The 17,491-nt window shown below is 41.8% G+C and overlaps 1 protein-coding gene across 1 annotated transcript in view; it reads right to left on the bottom strand.

Moving 5' to 3' along the window:
- The window catches only part of SHC4 (SHC adaptor protein 4), a 136,082-nt gene that overhangs the window by 29,633 nt on the left and 88,958 nt on the right, over positions 1-17,491 (bottom strand). Inside the window, exons 6-7 of the mRNA XM_082254034.1 lie at positions 8,456-8,507; positions 2,664-2,781 (exon numbers count right to left, since the gene is read on the bottom strand). Coding sequence (XP_082110160.1) covers positions 2,664-2,781; positions 8,456-8,507 — 170 coding nt within the window. The remainder of the gene's footprint in view (positions 1-2,663; positions 2,782-8,455; positions 8,508-17,491) is intronic.

Below are 17,491 nucleotides of genomic sequence, written 5' to 3'. Positions count from 1 at the left end.
TTTACTACTGCTCATAATAAACACATTCGTTTAAAAGACAAAATATTGGAAATAACATTTGTTTTTGCCCAATTCAAACAGAACTATTGTACAAGCAGATTCGTTGGACGAATGGCCATGTACAATTTTTTGATCCATAGAGAAGTTACAAACATTGGGAAATGCTAATTAGGTTTATTTGTACTATAATCTTCCTGAATTAATTCAGGACAATGGGCGTGGGATAGTGGTAAGAGCATGGATATGGTGCATCCAGCAGTGATCACTGCAGGTAATCACTGGCCCTTTGAACAGCCCCGGATAGCTGCAGGCACCGACGACCTGTCATTGAAGTGTATGGGCTCAGCGAACGCAGCTATCCACTCAATGGTGCCAAAAGATTCCAGCCACTGTCAATTGCACCAGAGCTAGTCGCCCGTGCAAATGGAGCCTAACTCCTCTATTAGGTTTTAATGTTATATGAGCCCACATATGGGAGATTGTTTCCCCTGCAAAAAAAGGGTGAGAAGAAATATCCTCAAAATGAGGGGAAACCTAACCTTTGATAGTTGTCCCCAGAACAAGTGACCCCTATTGAGAAAATTCCACTTTTTTTTTTTTTTTTTTAACTTTTAATGACTTAACATTAACCACTTCTACTCTAGAGCATTTTTTTAATTTTCGCACATACGTTAAAATCTTCATTTTTGGCTATATAATTTCGTAAAACTCCCAGGACATTATATATTTTCCGAAAGCGGCCCTCCTCTCTTAGTCCAGGGATTCTCCACCCCCCCCCCTTTCCAGGCCCAGGATTCCCCATACCCCTCCACCCCCAGTTCAGAGATTCCGTACCGCCCTCCCCTCTTAGTCCAGGGATTCTCTGCACCTCCTCCAGTCCCCTGATCCCCCCTCCAGTCCAGGGATTCTCCACACCCCCTCCTAGTCCAGGTGTTCTCTACACCCCCCTCCTAGTCCAGGGGGTCTTCACACTCCTCCCTCCTAGTCCAGGGTTTCTTCACACTCGTCCCTCCTAGTCCAGGAGTTTTTTACACCCCCCCCTTCCTAGTCCAGGGTTCTTCATGCTCCCCCCTCCTAGTCCAGGGGTTTTCCACACTCCCCCCTCCTAGTCAAGGGGTTCTTCAAACTCCCCCATCCTAGTCCAGGGGTTTTTTACACTCCCCTCTCCTAGTCCATGGGTTATTTACACTCTCCCCTCCAATCAAAGGTTATTTATACTTCCCCCTCCTAGTCCAGAGATTCTTCACATTCCCCCCCTCCTAGACCTGGGGTTCTTCACACTCCCCCCTCCTAGTCTAGGGCTTCCTAGACCTGGGGTTCCTTACACTCCCCCCTTCTAGTCCTGGGGTTCTTCACACCCCCCCTTCTAGTCCAGGGGTTCTTCACACTCCTCCCTCCTAGTCCTGGGGTTCTTCACACTCCTCCCTCCTAGTCCTGGGGTTCTTCACACTCCTCCCTCCTAGTCCAAGGGTTCTTCACACTCCTCCCTCCTAGTCCAAGGGTTCTTCACACTCCTCCCTCCTAGTCCAGGGGTTCTTCACACTCCTCCCTCCTAGTCCAGGGGTTCTTCACACTCCTCCCTCCCAGTCCAGGGGTTCTTCACACTCTTACCTCCTAGTCTAGGGGTTCTTCACACTCCTCCTTCCTAGTCCAGGGGCTCTTCATATTCCTTCCTCCTAGTCTAGTGGTTCTTCACACTCCTCCCTCCTAGTCTAGGGGTTCTACACACTCCTCCCTCCTAGTCTAGGGGTTCTTCACACTCCTCCCTCCTAGTCTAGGGGTTCTACACACTCCTCCCTCCTAGTCTAGGGGTTCTTCACACTCCTCCCTCCTGGTGCAGAGGTTTTTCACACTCCTCCCTCCTAATCCAGGGATTCTCTCTACCCCCCCCCTTTCCTAGTTTAGGGCTTGCACACAATCTCTCACCAGTAAGCTTGTTTTAACCTGTTCATTATTTAGACATGCCACACACATCAAAAAAAGGCTGAACAAAGTTAAGAGGTGTATTTGTAAAAAATATATGAATAGTAATACAGTACGTACAATCGCTCTGTGCGAATAGGGAAAAAACACGTTATTAGGCTATTTTCTGTACTGGTAGAATGTTTTTCATTGTATGCCACAGGAAACAATCAAACAAAAATAATTTTTCTGCAGTTTATTGTGGAAAGATAAATAAAAGCAGTTTTTGGATTTGTTTCTTGAGTTACAAACACAATTATCATGCCAATAAATATATCAATATAAACAGTAGCAATATAAACACCTAACAAATAGCAGTTACTGGTCCTTTGAAACTGCTTGTACATTTGTTCTCTGTGAACGGGGCAAAAACAAATAGTATTAAGTGATTTTCTCTCCAGGTTAAATGTTTTTTATTCATACAGAATAGAACGAATCTGGAAAATACCACATTATGGCCAGCAGATGGAACTGACAACCATTGGAAAAATACTTACATCCATTTACTGTGATCCTCAGGTCCACCTAGTGGCCATAATTCAATATTTTCTTAAATCACTCTATTTTATATGAATTAAAAGCACCTAAACCTGAGAGAAAATACCTAATAACATTAATTTTGCCCCCATTCACACAGAACAAATGTACATGTAGTTCAACAGGACAATCAGCTCACCCCATAATCAATCAAAAGGACCTACCTCTCATCTTTGAAGGATGGACTTTTCAAAAACTGTTTAAAACGCAGTTCAAATGCTTGTCCAATAGTGTTGATCACTTCTTGGGCTTTGCTGTTTGGACACTCTAAAATGTGGCATGCTGAAAAAAAAAAGCCAAATATCCCCATTTAAAATTATATAAATTATCCTTTACATTATTAGACATAATTCTAAATTTTACATTAATAGTTGAGAGTTTGTTCATGCCTGTGTTACCGCACATTGAGGGGAGCAGACATAATCTGGAGAAGTTGTGCATGGCAACCAATCAGATTCCATCCTCAGTTTTTCAGTTAAGCATTGAAAATAAAAGATAGAAGTGGATTGGTTGCCATACACAGCCACTCTTGCTCTTCAGTCTGCTCTACTTTTGTCAAATTTCCCTCATTGTGTTAATGTGCACTGACACACATTTTGGATACTTTAGACTTTCTTTTTTTAGGATCAGTTCAGACCACATGCAGTCTAGTGCATTTTTTTTTCTGCATTAAAATGCATGAAAAGTAGGTTATATGATTTCCAATGGCATAATTCACACCAGTGCTTTCCAGTTCCAGAAAAAAAAAGTAGAACATGCTGCATTTTGTCTACACTGGACTGTACTGGAATGCAGTAAAATTAATCAAGAACGCACCTAAACGCACCATAAATGCAATGGAACACACATGTCCTTATTTAAGGTGAAGAAAAAAGAAGGGACAAATGCATTGGGCTTCATCAAAAACGCACTGGAATGTATCAAAAACGTGTCAAAAACGCGCATGCAGAAAACCATCTAGAATGCACCTGGCTTGCGTTTCTATGGTGGGAACTGGCCCTCACTGTGCTGGGGTCTGGTGCGTTTTTAATGCATTCCAGTGTGTTTTTGATGCGTTTTTACTGTGTTCCAGTACAGAGTCCAGTGCAGCATGTTCTACTTTTTTTTTTTTCTGGAACTGGAAAGCCCTGAAACTGACCACACTGGTGTGAACTATGCCATTGAAATCCATATAACCTCCTTTCCATGCGTTTTTGATACAGAAAAAAAAAATGCACTGGACTGCAAGTGGTGTGAACTGGCTCTTAAGGCTGCATTTGAACTGACCTAAATGCAGCATTGCAGGATATCTGGTGTGAACAAATTCCAGGGAAAACCACAGAAAATGCAGCAAAATAAATGGCAACACGTGGCGGGAATAAATCGCTCAGATTTGTTTTCTTTTGAAAGGTGTAATAAAAGAAAGAACACTGACATTTGTCAAAGCAAAACAATCCTGACTTTTCAGAGGTCCTTTAAAAAAAAATAATTCTATTAAAAACAACCAGAATGCTATTTAAATAGCACCTGTCAGTTGCATAATTAGCAGTGAAACATTATTTTTTAATGATAAATTAGTTCAAAAGCATCAAGTATGCTGCTTGGAGTTGGAATACAGGTATAACCTTTTTTTATACATGTAAAATAAATGCAATATTAAAAAAAAAATCTCTAGGTATAATATGCAATACTGTATCAATAAAGACTTGACATTAGCAGTAGCTTATTGGAAGAAAATGGAAACAATGTGACACTTCCTCCAGAAGGGCTGTTCTGTCAGTGGCCATTAGATGGCAGTATGAGTTCAGTTTAGAAAAGAGTTGGTCCCATAACTCACACTTCTCAGCCTATGTAAGGCTGGGTTCATGTTTGAGCTTCCTTCTAGGTTTTTTGGAGCATTTTTTTATGGGCGTTGATACACGGGTTTCAGGCTCCATTCACACCTGAGCGTATCATTTTCAGGTGTTTTTTTGGGGCGTTTTTTGGACGCTTTTCAGGCATTTTTTTGCAGATGTTTGGAGGCAGGCATTGACATCTAACAAAATCGCCTGTAATTTGCCAAAAAAGAAGCTCATGTACTTTTTTGAGCTTTAGGTGTTTTGCTTCAGGTGACAAAACGCACATAAGTGAACAGGGACCATTGAAATTAATGGGATTTTGCTTGTTGGGCATTTTTGAGACTTCACAGTTTTACGAGCTGAAAAACGCTCAGGTGTGAACAGTGCCTCAGTATTTTTGTTTTAGACAGTGGAAAGCTAGTTAGTAACAGAAACCTGGGCAAAAAATGCATGTTTTTTTTAGAAGACCTCATTGAAGTCTATAGGGATCAGAAATGCACAACTCTGCCCCAAACAAGCTCCTGTGCTTTTTGAGCTTTGAGCCACAAGCTTCAAGTGACACAATGCTCAGGTTTGAATGGGTCGCATAGGATACAATGGGAATTTGAGCGTTAAGGCGCTTCTAGAAAAAAAAAAATGTCCTCAGTGTGGAAAGTGAGGGTCTCCATCCATCAGATCCTCCAACCACATACTCCACTGAGCTCCCACCAAATGCATGAAAAATTCACAACTCTGCCCAAAGGAAGCTAATGTTCTTTTTTTGAGCTTTGAGTGACAAGCTTCAAGCAACAAGACACTCAAGTGTGAATGGGTCCCATAGGATATAATGGGAATCCCCATGTTGAGCATTGAGGTGCTTCTAGAAAATAATTTTAACCCAATGGGGAACTCAGGGGGTCTTAACCAAATCCGATCCCACCAATCAGCTGTATTCAGACACCCCAAAATGGATATAAGCTCCACCCCTACCTATATATTTCAAAAACAATATTTTATGTTAAACATCAATTCTGTAAATACCTTTTTATAATAGACATTATAGTATCCTCAAATGGAGATATAAAGAGAGAGGAAGGTGTGGCAGATCTTTTCTGGAAATAATAGATCATGACAAGTATGACAAGGACTTTCTAGGACAAACCTGTTCAGTTTATGTGAGATGATCATCCTTAGGCCCCTTTCACACGAATGATCCGATCAGATCCGCCTGTCAGTTTTTTAGGCAGACCTGATCGGATCCTCCCTGCATCCCTATGGGCCAGCGGATGTCAGCGGAGACATGTCCGCTGACACCCGCTGCCATCCGCATCCGATCCTGTCCGTGAAATCCGGACGGATAGAAACCCTATTTTCCATCTGTCCAGCGGATCGGATCGGATGGGATCGGATGAGAACGGACAGTCGGTCCGTTCTCATCCGATTCCCCCATAGGGGACAGCGGGGATCTGACAGCTCAGCGGGGATCGGTGGATCGATCCCCCGCTGAGCAGAGAATGGACCGCGCCGGACAGCAGATAGTGTGAAAGTACCCTTACATTTGCAACCGTTACTTATGGTATTGCAGGAAATCTTTGTTTGAAGGATGGCTATGTAGCATAATATGAGATGGATGTATAAATTGTATAATTATTGGCAATTAGTGTAGTAATTGTACATTTCGATATATATGAGCAAATTTACAGGAGCAGGCTAGCTGGAATTAGATTTTACGAAGTCTTGTGATGTGTGTTATATATATATATATATATATATATATATATAGTGGATTTTACTTTTCTACAATAAAGGCAAGTTTATATGCAGATAGTAGTAGTAGCCACACATTTACCACCCTCCTCTCTCTTTTTCATATCTCCATTTGAGGATACTATAATGTGTATAATGAAAAGGTATTTGCAAAATTAAAATTTAAGATAAAATATTGCTTTTTAAATATATAGGTAGGGGTGGAACTTATATGCATTTTGGAGCGTGAGTATATTGTTATTAGTATATATAGTGGAGTAGCTCCCCCTATCTAATCATAGGAAGCAGTGTCGATACCTTGTAGGAATCTAGGGTATGTTTTTTTTCTTGTATTCAGACTTGGCAATACAAACAGCATTTCCAAGGCCTCTGCCAATCCCTTGGAGGACCTGTGCCATTTTCTAGCATGGCACACTTCTTTTTCCATTATTTTACAGCAGTCAGACTGGTATGTCCACATCAGAAGGCAAATACAAAGGATTTCCACTTTCTATATTAAGTCTAAAGCCAAGGGAAACAGCTAAAAACACAAATGAAATACATATATGGGAGCTGTTTTACCTGTTAAATGATTTTTTTACTGTCTATTTAGTCCTCAGATTTATACTGCCCTGCCAGACAGCAGAGCCAGCATGGTGACCTTACTTTCCTCCAACTTCAATTAATTCAGCGAGATCACCTATTTGCCCCAGGTCCACGATCAGAAAGTGATTCTGCAACTAAGCTGGCTAAAGATGGGTGGGATCTTGGGAGGTTCATCAGGGACTGGCCGAGATTCGATCGACCTGTGGGCAGGCTGGTTGTACCCAAGATCCATCAATCAACTTTAGTACAACCAGCTTGTTGGATTTTATATATATGTGAATACTGCTGGTGATTATAGAAAGCAATCATTATGTTCTGCCAGCCGAAAAGGCTCCCCGCTGGCCGAATAGGATAGTGCTGTGGGAGGGACTTCCATAGCAACACTGACTGTGTTGATGGAGGAATCCAGGAATTTTCTTTCCTTTAACCCATAGTAGAAGGAAATAAAATCAAATCATCTATGGTTTGCTTTAGGGTGAAAATCCTTACTAAAGCCTTGTATACTCGATGAGATTATCGAACCAATAATCATCCGTTTTTTTTTTTTTTTGAAAGCTAGTCTCATATCGAAAATGAAGAGGTTACTAAAGTTATGAAAATTCTCATACGACAGAATAAAAATTTGGAAGTGATGTAATGTTTTGCATTGCATTTGTATTGAATTTTCAGATGAAAACTGTACTAATTAAACAAAAATCCTACAGAACAAATTGCAGCAGCTGCACAGACATCGCCGAAGCTCCCAAACTGATATCCTTGTGTGTTCCGGCTGCATGTCCCCAAGCTTAAACTGTCTGTTTTTCAGGGACATGCACCCCCACCCAAAAGGATGTCAGATTGGGAGAAGCAGCTGTGTCCATGCAGCCGCTGCTTCCCAATCGACATGAGGGGTACTGCCTGCACGAAAATGCCCAGAACATCTGTGCATCCCATGCGGGCAAACGCAGCCCTCACACAGGTGTATACTTAAGTATGCCCCTGTGAATGATGCTTTTGGCGGTGCTTGTAATGTATCTTGGAAAAACGTATTTTAGTTAAAGTGTAAGTCCACTATAAGACTGAAATCCCTGCATTTTTAGACCTCCACGATGTAACACTAACCTATCTAGCCCTGTAAAGAAGAAATCAGTATACATACCTTTTTTGAAGCCGATCCAACCCGGTCTCCAGCGGCGGAAGCTCTGCAGAGGACACGGCTGACAACGGCTGTGAAATGAATGGGGAGTGATGTCACTCATAGACTTACTATGGGGCTTCTGTTGTCGGATGTGTCCTCTGCACCCCCCTACACAGCCAGAGGCGTAACTAGAACCTTCAGGGCCCCCGGTGCAAGAAACCATGAAGGACCCCCTGGAGGGGCCCCTTCCCTTCAAGCCTTTGGCTCTTCCCACTGATCCTGAGGCCCTTTACTCTCGTTGCGGGGCCCTTTATTACGGTCCTACAGCGGGACCCTTTCACAAGTTCTGCAGTGGGCCCCCTTCCTGCCATCTTGGGGCCTCCCCACGGTGGTGGAATGCAAGGGCTCGGTTGCAAGTGTGACCTTTGCGATCCTGGAAGTTCACCCACTGTCCACAGCGACAGCTCACCGTGGGATCGGGTCAGATCGGCTTCAAAAAAGGTAAGTATACTGATTTCTTCTTTACAGGGCTAGATAGGTTAGTGTTCAATCATGGATGTCTGTAGATGCAGGGATTTCGGTGTTAGGGTGGACTTCTAGTTTAAGAATACAGTAGGGTGGGTTAGAACTTCTGTTGTGCTTGATTTTGCATGTTTTGTAACTGTAGAGTACGCACTAATTACACTCATACCTCTTTGGTTAACTGGATCCTTGGCTACATAAGCAACATAATCAGTGGTGTCCTAAAAGAAAAAATAAATATGTTATATAAGGATACATATATAAAAAAATAAATAATATACCATATAAAACATTTTGTTGTGGGTTTTCTGTTGTAAGAGTTATGTTTAAGATGAACTCGAGGGAAAGAAAAATCCTCCCTTGCAGTGGGGCTGTCCCTTCGCTGAGTTAAATGCTCGTTTAAGTCTAGCAGGCTGCAAAAAGCACTTTTACTTAAGCCCCGTACACACGAGTAGAAATTCGGCCGGGAAATTTTGTCCGACGACCGATCTGCCGTTTTTCGGCTTGTTAGTATGGTGCTTCCGAAAACCGACTCCGACTCTTCGGCCGAAAAAATCCTGGTGTGCAGGCTATATAATTTTTGTCGACCGTCAAAACACGTCCGATTTTCGTCTCATTAGTACAGATTTCGATGGGGAAAAATCTTATGAGCAAGACTAGGCATGCTCAGAGATGAAAGAACACAAAGAAAGCAATCCAACACATGACATCACTTCTGAAGTAGAATTCTGTCGTGCGGGAAAATTCGTCGGCGGAAATTTGTTGCGTGTGTACAAGGCTTTACTAATCGTCCAATCTGCAGCCTCTTCTCCCCTTTGCTCAGGCAGTTGGTTGCCCTCTAAAGTCATCAGGACCAATATAGAGCCCATACCTCTGTATTGGACATGAGGACACTGAGGGACAGTCCACCTCTCGAGCGTATGGGAGTAGAGGAGAACGCAGACTGCCGGGGGAGCAGAGGATCAGGTAAGTAAAATTGTTTTTTGGCAGCCCCAATGTAAAGGGGCATTTTCACTTTCCTCTTAAGATGGACTTCACACCTGTATTTTGTGCACCCTGAGCCAACTTTTCCCTTGTTACTAAGAGATTTGCAAGTTTCTAAAAAGGATATGATACCAACAAGGTTGCTGAGAACTATTGATCCATTCTGTGACATGGGTTCCGTTCCGGTCAAGGATCATGAAACAGGAGTGGAATTTCAAACCCCAATATCCATATTTTTTTAACCCCCACTTAGCTAATGATCACAAAACACATTCTTCTTCTGTGTATGCCCCCCAAATTAAATCAGTCTACCCACAACGTCTACTTCTGCATCACCTCAGCACACTGCACTCTCCCCTCCATTCATTTACATTCCACTGGAAGGCGGACAGAAAACGTTTTGCCCACACATACTTATCACAAAATGCCAGATAAAGAACCATACATAACAAAAGCTTCTACATCACGTTTCAATGGCCTCAATAACACTTTACAAACACTACATAAAATTATTTATTAAAATAATGCTCCACGACAACCTCAACCCACTTCTAAAGAGTTAACCTTAGATGTAACCTACATTGACTGCTTCTCTGGTTCATCTACAAGTATGCTAAAAGTAATTGCATTAAATGTACCCAGATCATTTCCTATAAGAACATCTGCTGCTAAGCCTTCCGTTACCCCCACCCAGCACAATTTCTTATCATGTTCTTAGTCCAAATGTACTTTTCCAAAAGGTTTACACCTCTGTGTCCATCTAGCAAATTCAGTTGTAATTCCTGGGCCTCTCTGAATAGCTTCAGATCCAACAACACGGGGTCCAGAATTGTCACAAAAGCTCCACTGACCTTGAAACCTGCCACCGTTACAAGTGAGATTTTCTCAGCTTAGAGTGGCTAGGTACGTGAGAGTGAACTCCACATACCGTTCATGCTGGATTGAGTTCAAGAGGCAGGAAATTCCTCATGTTTTGTGTAATGGCCACCCAAACACTGCTGTTGACTTGGCTTTGGTTGATGGATATGCTAAGCTCTACCGGATGCTTAGGCGGCATGGGCAAAAGTCTGTCCTCTGTACATGAGGCCTCTACAAAACTGATAGGGCTTTGTCCCTCACTCTGAACCTTCTGATAAGTTGTAGAGAGACAATAAAATTGTATATGTACAGTTTGGCCACATGTATAGCATTGTTTGTAGAAATGCAGTCTTTGTGGCTTTTTGTTGGATATGAGGACCAGGCTGTGCAACCCAGGACTGAACAACATTCCCTTTTGTCATGATAGAAGGAAAGGGACATTTACAGTGCATTGCGAAAGTATTCGGCCCCCTTGAACTTTTCAACCTTTTGCCACATTTCAGGCTTCAAACATAAAGATATAAAACTGTATTTTTTTTTTGAAGAATCAACAACAAGTGGGACACAATCATGAAGTGGAATGAAATTTATTGGATATTTCAAACTTTTTTAACAAATAAAAAAACTGAGAAATTGGGCGTGCAAAATTATTGAGTCCCCTTAAGTTAATACTTTGTAGTGCCACCTTTTGCTGCGATTACAGCTGTAAGTCGCTTGGGGTATGTCTCTATCAGTTTTGCACATCGAGAGACTGAAATTTTTGCCCATTCCTCCTTGCAAAACAGCTTGAGCTCAGTGAGGTTGGATGGAGAGCATTTTGTGAACAGCAGTTTTCAGTTCTTTCCACAGATTCTCGATTGGATTCAGGTCTGGACTTTGACTTGGCCATTCTAACACCTGGATATGTTTATTTGTGAACCATTCCATTGTAGATTTTGCTTTATGTTTTGGATCATTGTCTTGTTGGAAGACAAATCTCCGTCCCAGTCTCAGTTCTTTTGCAGACTCCATCAGGTTTTCTTCCAGAATGGTCCTGTATTTGGCTCCATCCATCTTCCCATCAATTTTAACCATCTTCCCTGTCCCTGCTGAAGAAAAGCAGGCCCAAACCATGATGCTGCCACCACCATGTTTGACAGTGGGGATGGTGTGTTCAGGGTGATGAGCTGTGTTGCTTTTACGCCAAACATAACGTTTTTCATTGTTGCCAAAAAGTTTGATTTTGGTTTCATCTGACCAGAGCACCTTCTTCCACATGTTTGGTGTGTCTCCCAGGTGGCTTGTGGCAAACTTTAAACGACACTTTTTATGGATATCTTTAAGAAATGGCTTTCTTTCTGCCACTCTTCTATAAAGGCCAGATTTGTGCAGTATACGACTGATTGTTGTCCTATGGACAGAGTCTCCCACCTCAGCTGTAGATCTCTGCAGTTCATCCAGAGTGATCATGGGCCTCTTGGCTGCATCTCTGATCAGTCTTCTCCTTGTATGAGCTGAATGTTTAGAGGGACGGCCAGGTCTTCGTAGATTTGCATTGGTCTGATACTCCTTCCATTTCAATATTATCGCTTGCACAGTGCTCCTTGGGATGTTTAAAGCTTGGGAAATCTTTTTGTATCCAAATCCGGCTTTAAACTTCTCCACAACAGTATCTCGGACCTGCCTGGTGTGTTCCTTGTTCTTCATGATGCTCTCTGCGCTTTAAACGGACCTCTGAGACTATCACAGTGCAGGCACATTTATACGGAGACTTGATTACACACAGGTGGATTCTATTTATCATCATTAGTCATTTAGGTCAACATTGGATCATTCAGAGATCCTCACTGAAATTCTGGAGAGAGTTTGCTGCACTGAAATTAAAGGGGCTGAATAATTTTGCACGCCCAATTTTTCAGGTTTTTATTTGTTAAAAAAGTTTGAAATATCCAATAAATTTCGTTCCACTTCATGATTGTGTCCCACTTGTTGTTGATTCTTCAAAAAAAATTACAGTTTTATATCTTTGTTTGAAGCCTGAAATGTGGCAAAAGGTCGAAAAGTTCAAGGGGCCGAATACTTTCGCAATGCACTGTACTTTATGAGGGGATTTGTCCAAAACTTTTTCTTTCTAATTCTTTATTTAGAAGTTTTGCTTGAGAACAAGGTACAATGTTGATCAAAAGAAAAACAAAAAAACACACAAAAAAAACTGCCGAAGATTCGGAGTGAAACTAATAAAATAGAACAGAAAGTAAAATACCTTAGTACTCAACAGTCTGGCAAACAATGATCCTAATAATAGAGATGCGACAGTAGGGTGAACCACAAAGGAGTTCAGATCTGAGAGGATTCGTGTTTCACATTTTGAATGTAACTGGGATAGTTGTCATGGTCCAATTGGGGTACAAAAAAAGGGTAAGGAGATTGTGGAGGAAACCTTCCCACAGTCCAAGCTCCGCCATTTTCACCATCAGGAGGTGGTTGAAGGAAACATCAGTGCCTTGAGGGCAGGCCTGTAATTGGACCCATAGGTATACCTTGGCTGCTAAAGGCAGAGACAGTGTCTAGACGTAAAACGTATACATCGTTTTGAATGTGAGCTCTGCTAAATAGGTGAAGGAAAGGGTATAACCAATCCAATAAAACCATGTTTTTTTTTTTTAAATTGTTCTTCCCTGTGGTTTGCAGAAGCAAGAATGTCTTCCATCTGATCTATTTCTCTGATTTTATGTAATCAAACCTTTATTGGGGAAGGTGTGGGTTGCTTCCAATAGAGAGGGGTGCAGGCTTTTGTCTTATTTAACAGTTGTAACTTGAGCGTTGTCTTTACATTTTTTTGAACGAGGCTTGAAAGCTTGTCCACTGTGGCCTCGACTCTGACTGTTCCTTTCTTTAAATTACCCAGGTATTTCTGAACGGAATTTACTAAAAATCTACTTTATCATGAAAAGTCTTGAGTAAATCATCAACAGAAAAAGGCTGCTCTTTTTCCAGCAATCTGCAAAAAGTAAGTATCATCCTATGGGCATACATGTTGAATGACCCTCTCTTATTGTGTTGTATATCTCTAAAATTAGCGTAAAATTAAAGTATTGTTTCATGTACCATCTCATGGTCAGAGTCTTTCATACTCTGAAAGGCCTTGGTAGTTATCCCATCAAGCAGTACAGGTAACAGGCAGATCCATTTCTATTTTGGGGCTTCCATTACGTGGCAATGTGTCTAAACATCTTGGAAGAAATCTACAATATCATCAGTCGCCTAATTAAAAGATTAAAAACAAATTTTGTAGGCTTTTGGACACTGGTAGTAAGCTGCCTCCTTTTCAGCTTGAGCCTTCTACATTGCAAAATAAGTGCATTCTCATTTATCCACCTTTCTGATGCCTTCCCATTTATAGTTCAGAGCGGCCCTGTGCACACTGAAGTGCTGTCATGAATCTGCCACTTAAGAGTTAATCTAGTGCAGACTAATTGCACTAATTGGCAAAAGGCTGCCTTATTTAAACACCTCAGCAGCACTGTGCCTTTGCTGTCTTGTCTGCAGCTTTACCTGTACTTCCTGATCCTGAACCTGCTGTTTCCTGATCGACCTCCCGGCTTGTCCACTACTTCGTCTGCTTGCTGCCCGCCCTGACCTTGGCTCGTTCCTGTGACCACTCTCCTGCCTTATCCTTGTCGGCTTATCTGCTTACGATTCTGGACTTGTTCACCTTCTGGTGGGGCAACCCTGAGGGCCGCGACCTGGTGTTCAGCACACAGCAAAATCCATCCTCCCCATCAGAGGCTCTGATGAAGACCTGCTGTCACTTAGACTCCACAGCTCGGACTAGCCCGTGTCTACCACCAGTGTGACCCGTCCGTGTTCCTGTTGTACCAGATCCCACGAGGCTACCTCTGCACGTCAGGCTCAGCCACCAGCACCATTACAGGCCTGCTCTCCTAGTATAGTCTTTTCCTCCTGATAGCAAGCAGACCATTGACTTGTTGTAGACATTTTGCTCAGTTCGATGTAACAGTTGGTACTTCAAGCTCTGGCCTGAGTCTCTTACCGGATCCCACTGCTGCCAACCATTCTCAGCGATCACAAAACAGGAGTGAGAGTCTAGGCCCTAAAATCCAGATTTATTCAAAAACACTGAGCTGATGATCACAAAGCAAATTCCTCATCTGTGTAGGCCACAGGATTACATCAGTCAATGAACCATAGATAGCAAAAGCATCTCCAAGACAATGGCATCAACAACATTATACAAAATGATTTATAAATATCATGCTCCAAGACAGCTAAACTGTTTATCATGTTCATGTAAGCATTCACTTATCTTATTATAATGGGTATCATGCACTCACACCATACATAATAGAAGGATATTAGATTTCACATTTTAGTTTACTAACTGTTTAAAAAAGAAAGCCTCCTTTATTTTTTTATAGAGATCACAGCCTTCAAATATTCTTTTCATTGTAGCTGTACATATGAAATCCTCGGTATGGAGATTTTTTTTTTTTTTTTTATAATTCTTTATTTATAAGATCAAGGATGACAATTCAGCACATGGTATTAAGAGACATTACTAAAAAGGATTTGCAGTAATCAACAAATTGCTTTTCGTTTTACAGAATAATTAACAAGCTGGGGTGGTCCAGGGTATGAATTACAACGTGACATTTTGAACCACTGTGATAAGTACAGTGGGGATCAAAAGTTTTGGCACCCTAGGTAAAAATTTGTATTAATGTGTATAAAGAAGCCAAGGAAAGATGGAAAAATCTCCAAACGACATCAAATTACAGATTCGACATTCTTATAATAGGTCAACAAAAGTTAGATTTTATTTCCATCATTTACACTTTCAAAATAACAGAAAACAAAAAAATGGTGTCTGCAAAAGTTTGGGCACCCTGCAGAGTTAATATCTTGTACTGCCCCCTTTGGCAAGTATCACAGCTTGTAAATGCTTTTTGTAGCCAGCCAAGAGTCTTTCAATTCTTGTTTGAGGTATCTTTGCCCATTCTTCTTTACAAAAGTCTTCCAGTTATTTGAGATTTCTGGGCTGTCTGTCACGCGCTGCTCTTTTAAGGTCTATCCAAAGATTTTCAATTATGTTGAGGTCAGGAGATTGTGAAGGCCATGGCAAAACCTTCAGTTTACGCCTCTTGATGTAATCCCCCGTGGATTTTGAGGTGTGTTTAGGATCATTATCCATTTGTAAAAGCCATCCTCTCTTTAACTTCAGCTTTTTCACAGATGGCATCAAGTTAGCATCCAAAATTTTCTGAAATTTTATTGAATCCATTTTTCCTTCTACTCGTGAGATGTTCCCTCTGCCACTGGCTGCAATACAACCCCAAAGCATGATTGATCCACCCCCATGCTTAACAGTTGGACAGAGGTTCTTTTCATTAAATTCTGTGCCCCTTCAGAACAGTGGGGCAAGGTCAGATGAGTCTGGGCATTTAAAACCTTTGAGATTGACATCACCTGGTCTTCCCAGACGATGATTGAGAACAATCCATGACACTGGCAGGTGTCAGCCTTGCAAAGGGGGCTGTGCATGCTATAAATTCTGCCCAAACTTTTGCAGACGCCATTTTTTTTGTTTTCTGTAATTCTGAAAGTGTCAATGATGGAAATAAAATATAACTTTTGTTGACATATTATACGAATGTCTAATCTGTAATTTGATGCCTTTTGGAGATTTTTTCATCTTTCCTTGGCTTCTTTATGCACATTAATACCAATTTTTACCTGGGGTGCCCAAACTTTCGATCCCCACTGTATACAATATCGGACCATTTGTACAACGTAGAAGTATAACGCATGTTTACATCAAAAAGGTCACTGATAATGTCCTTGCTTAAATGGTATAATTATCTAACCAATCAGGTAAATAATTGTAATAGTAAACCAGCTTAAAGCACGAGAAAGGAGAATTAAAGCTGAGTTCCGGCCTTAAATACCTTTTTTAACTAAAAATACCCCTATAATACTAATCCATCGCCCTTTACAGAACCGCTAGTCTCATACTTACAAGGTGTATAGTATTGGACTTTAGTCAAAATCTTACTTTTAAAAATGCAGTCTGAGCATGGACATCTTGGATGTGGGCATCTGAAGCCGCAGTGTAATCTGCTGTGTCCTTCTTCCTGATTCCATGGAGTGTTCTGGGAGTTCTTCCTGATTCCAGCCTCCTGGGAGTGATGACAAACAGCTCCCAGGATGCAATGCAAAGGCGGAAGTGATGTCGGTGGCCGTGGCCACAGAGGGGGGAGAAGGAGGAAGTACAATCAAAAATGCCCTGAAAATAAGATAAGGGACCCCGGGAAAAAATTGAAAATGCCCAATTGTTGATCAGCATAGCGAGCACTGCAGGAATCATTAAAGTTGCAAAATAGGCCGGAACTCCACTTTAAGAGGTACAGAATGGAGGACCAGTCTGCGAGTTGAAGAAGTGCGAAAAAAGGGAAAGGAAAGAATGGGAAGATCGGGGTTAGGGCATGTAAGGTGTGCTGGGTTGGGAGGAGATGGGAGTTCAATCGGGTTCCCCGGGGTTGCTTTAAGAATTCAATCCACAGAAAGAAAGTCTTTGTATTCTCGGAAGTCTGTAACCTCTTTCCAGTAAATACAAAGAGGCCATCAGGTCTTCCATGTGTCTGATCTCATATTTTATAAACCATAGGCTGAGTAAAGGTATATCTTACAAAACTACTAAGGAAAAAAGAAAAAACATGGAGAACATATGCACACTCAAATAACCAAAAACTTTACTATCAAAAACAGGATAGGAACAGAATACAAGCCCCCCCCCCCCCCCCACCATTATAATTAAAACAGACAATTGTCTAAAAATTCTCACGGGAGACAAATCTGTTTGTGATACCATGGGGCATGTGTCCAAGAGGAATACACTCGTATTTCAGTCCTCCACCCCTTGGATTCATGCTAAACTGGACACTGTATTGTACAAGACAAATTGGCAGATATATGGACTAATCTGCACACCAAGTCTAATTACTATTTGATCAAGAGGGGTTAAAGTTCAACCCATAGCAGAAAGTCCGGCATTCTTTCCCCTTGTGGTTAACAAAAAGAGATTGTTTAAAAGAAGATTATGGCCAAAGCTTGTCGGTCACAAGAGGGCACCTACTCCAGGCTCTGTAAGTATTCCTATGTCTGAATCCACCGTAATGCCTCATTGACCGCTGGCTCAGCCTTTCAGCATGTGGATGAGAGCCTGAGGGAGCTCCACCCATCCCCTGAGCGCCGGAGCGGCCGAGTAGAGATCAGTGACTGACAGTCTTTGTTCTCTGCTCAGAGCAGAAAAAGAACCAAGCGATCAGTGGTCATGTGACCACTCAGCTCTCCGTCTTAGAGCCAG

This window comes from Pelophylax lessonae (genome assembly GCF_965119305.1).
Source record: "Pelophylax lessonae genome assembly, chromosome: 4".
NCBI classification, from domain to species: domain Eukaryota; kingdom Metazoa; phylum Chordata; class Amphibia; order Anura; family Ranidae; genus Pelophylax; species Pelophylax lessonae.
The sequence above is the reverse complement of the archived record's forward strand: the minus strand, read 5'-3'. Positions and strand labels throughout refer to the sequence as shown.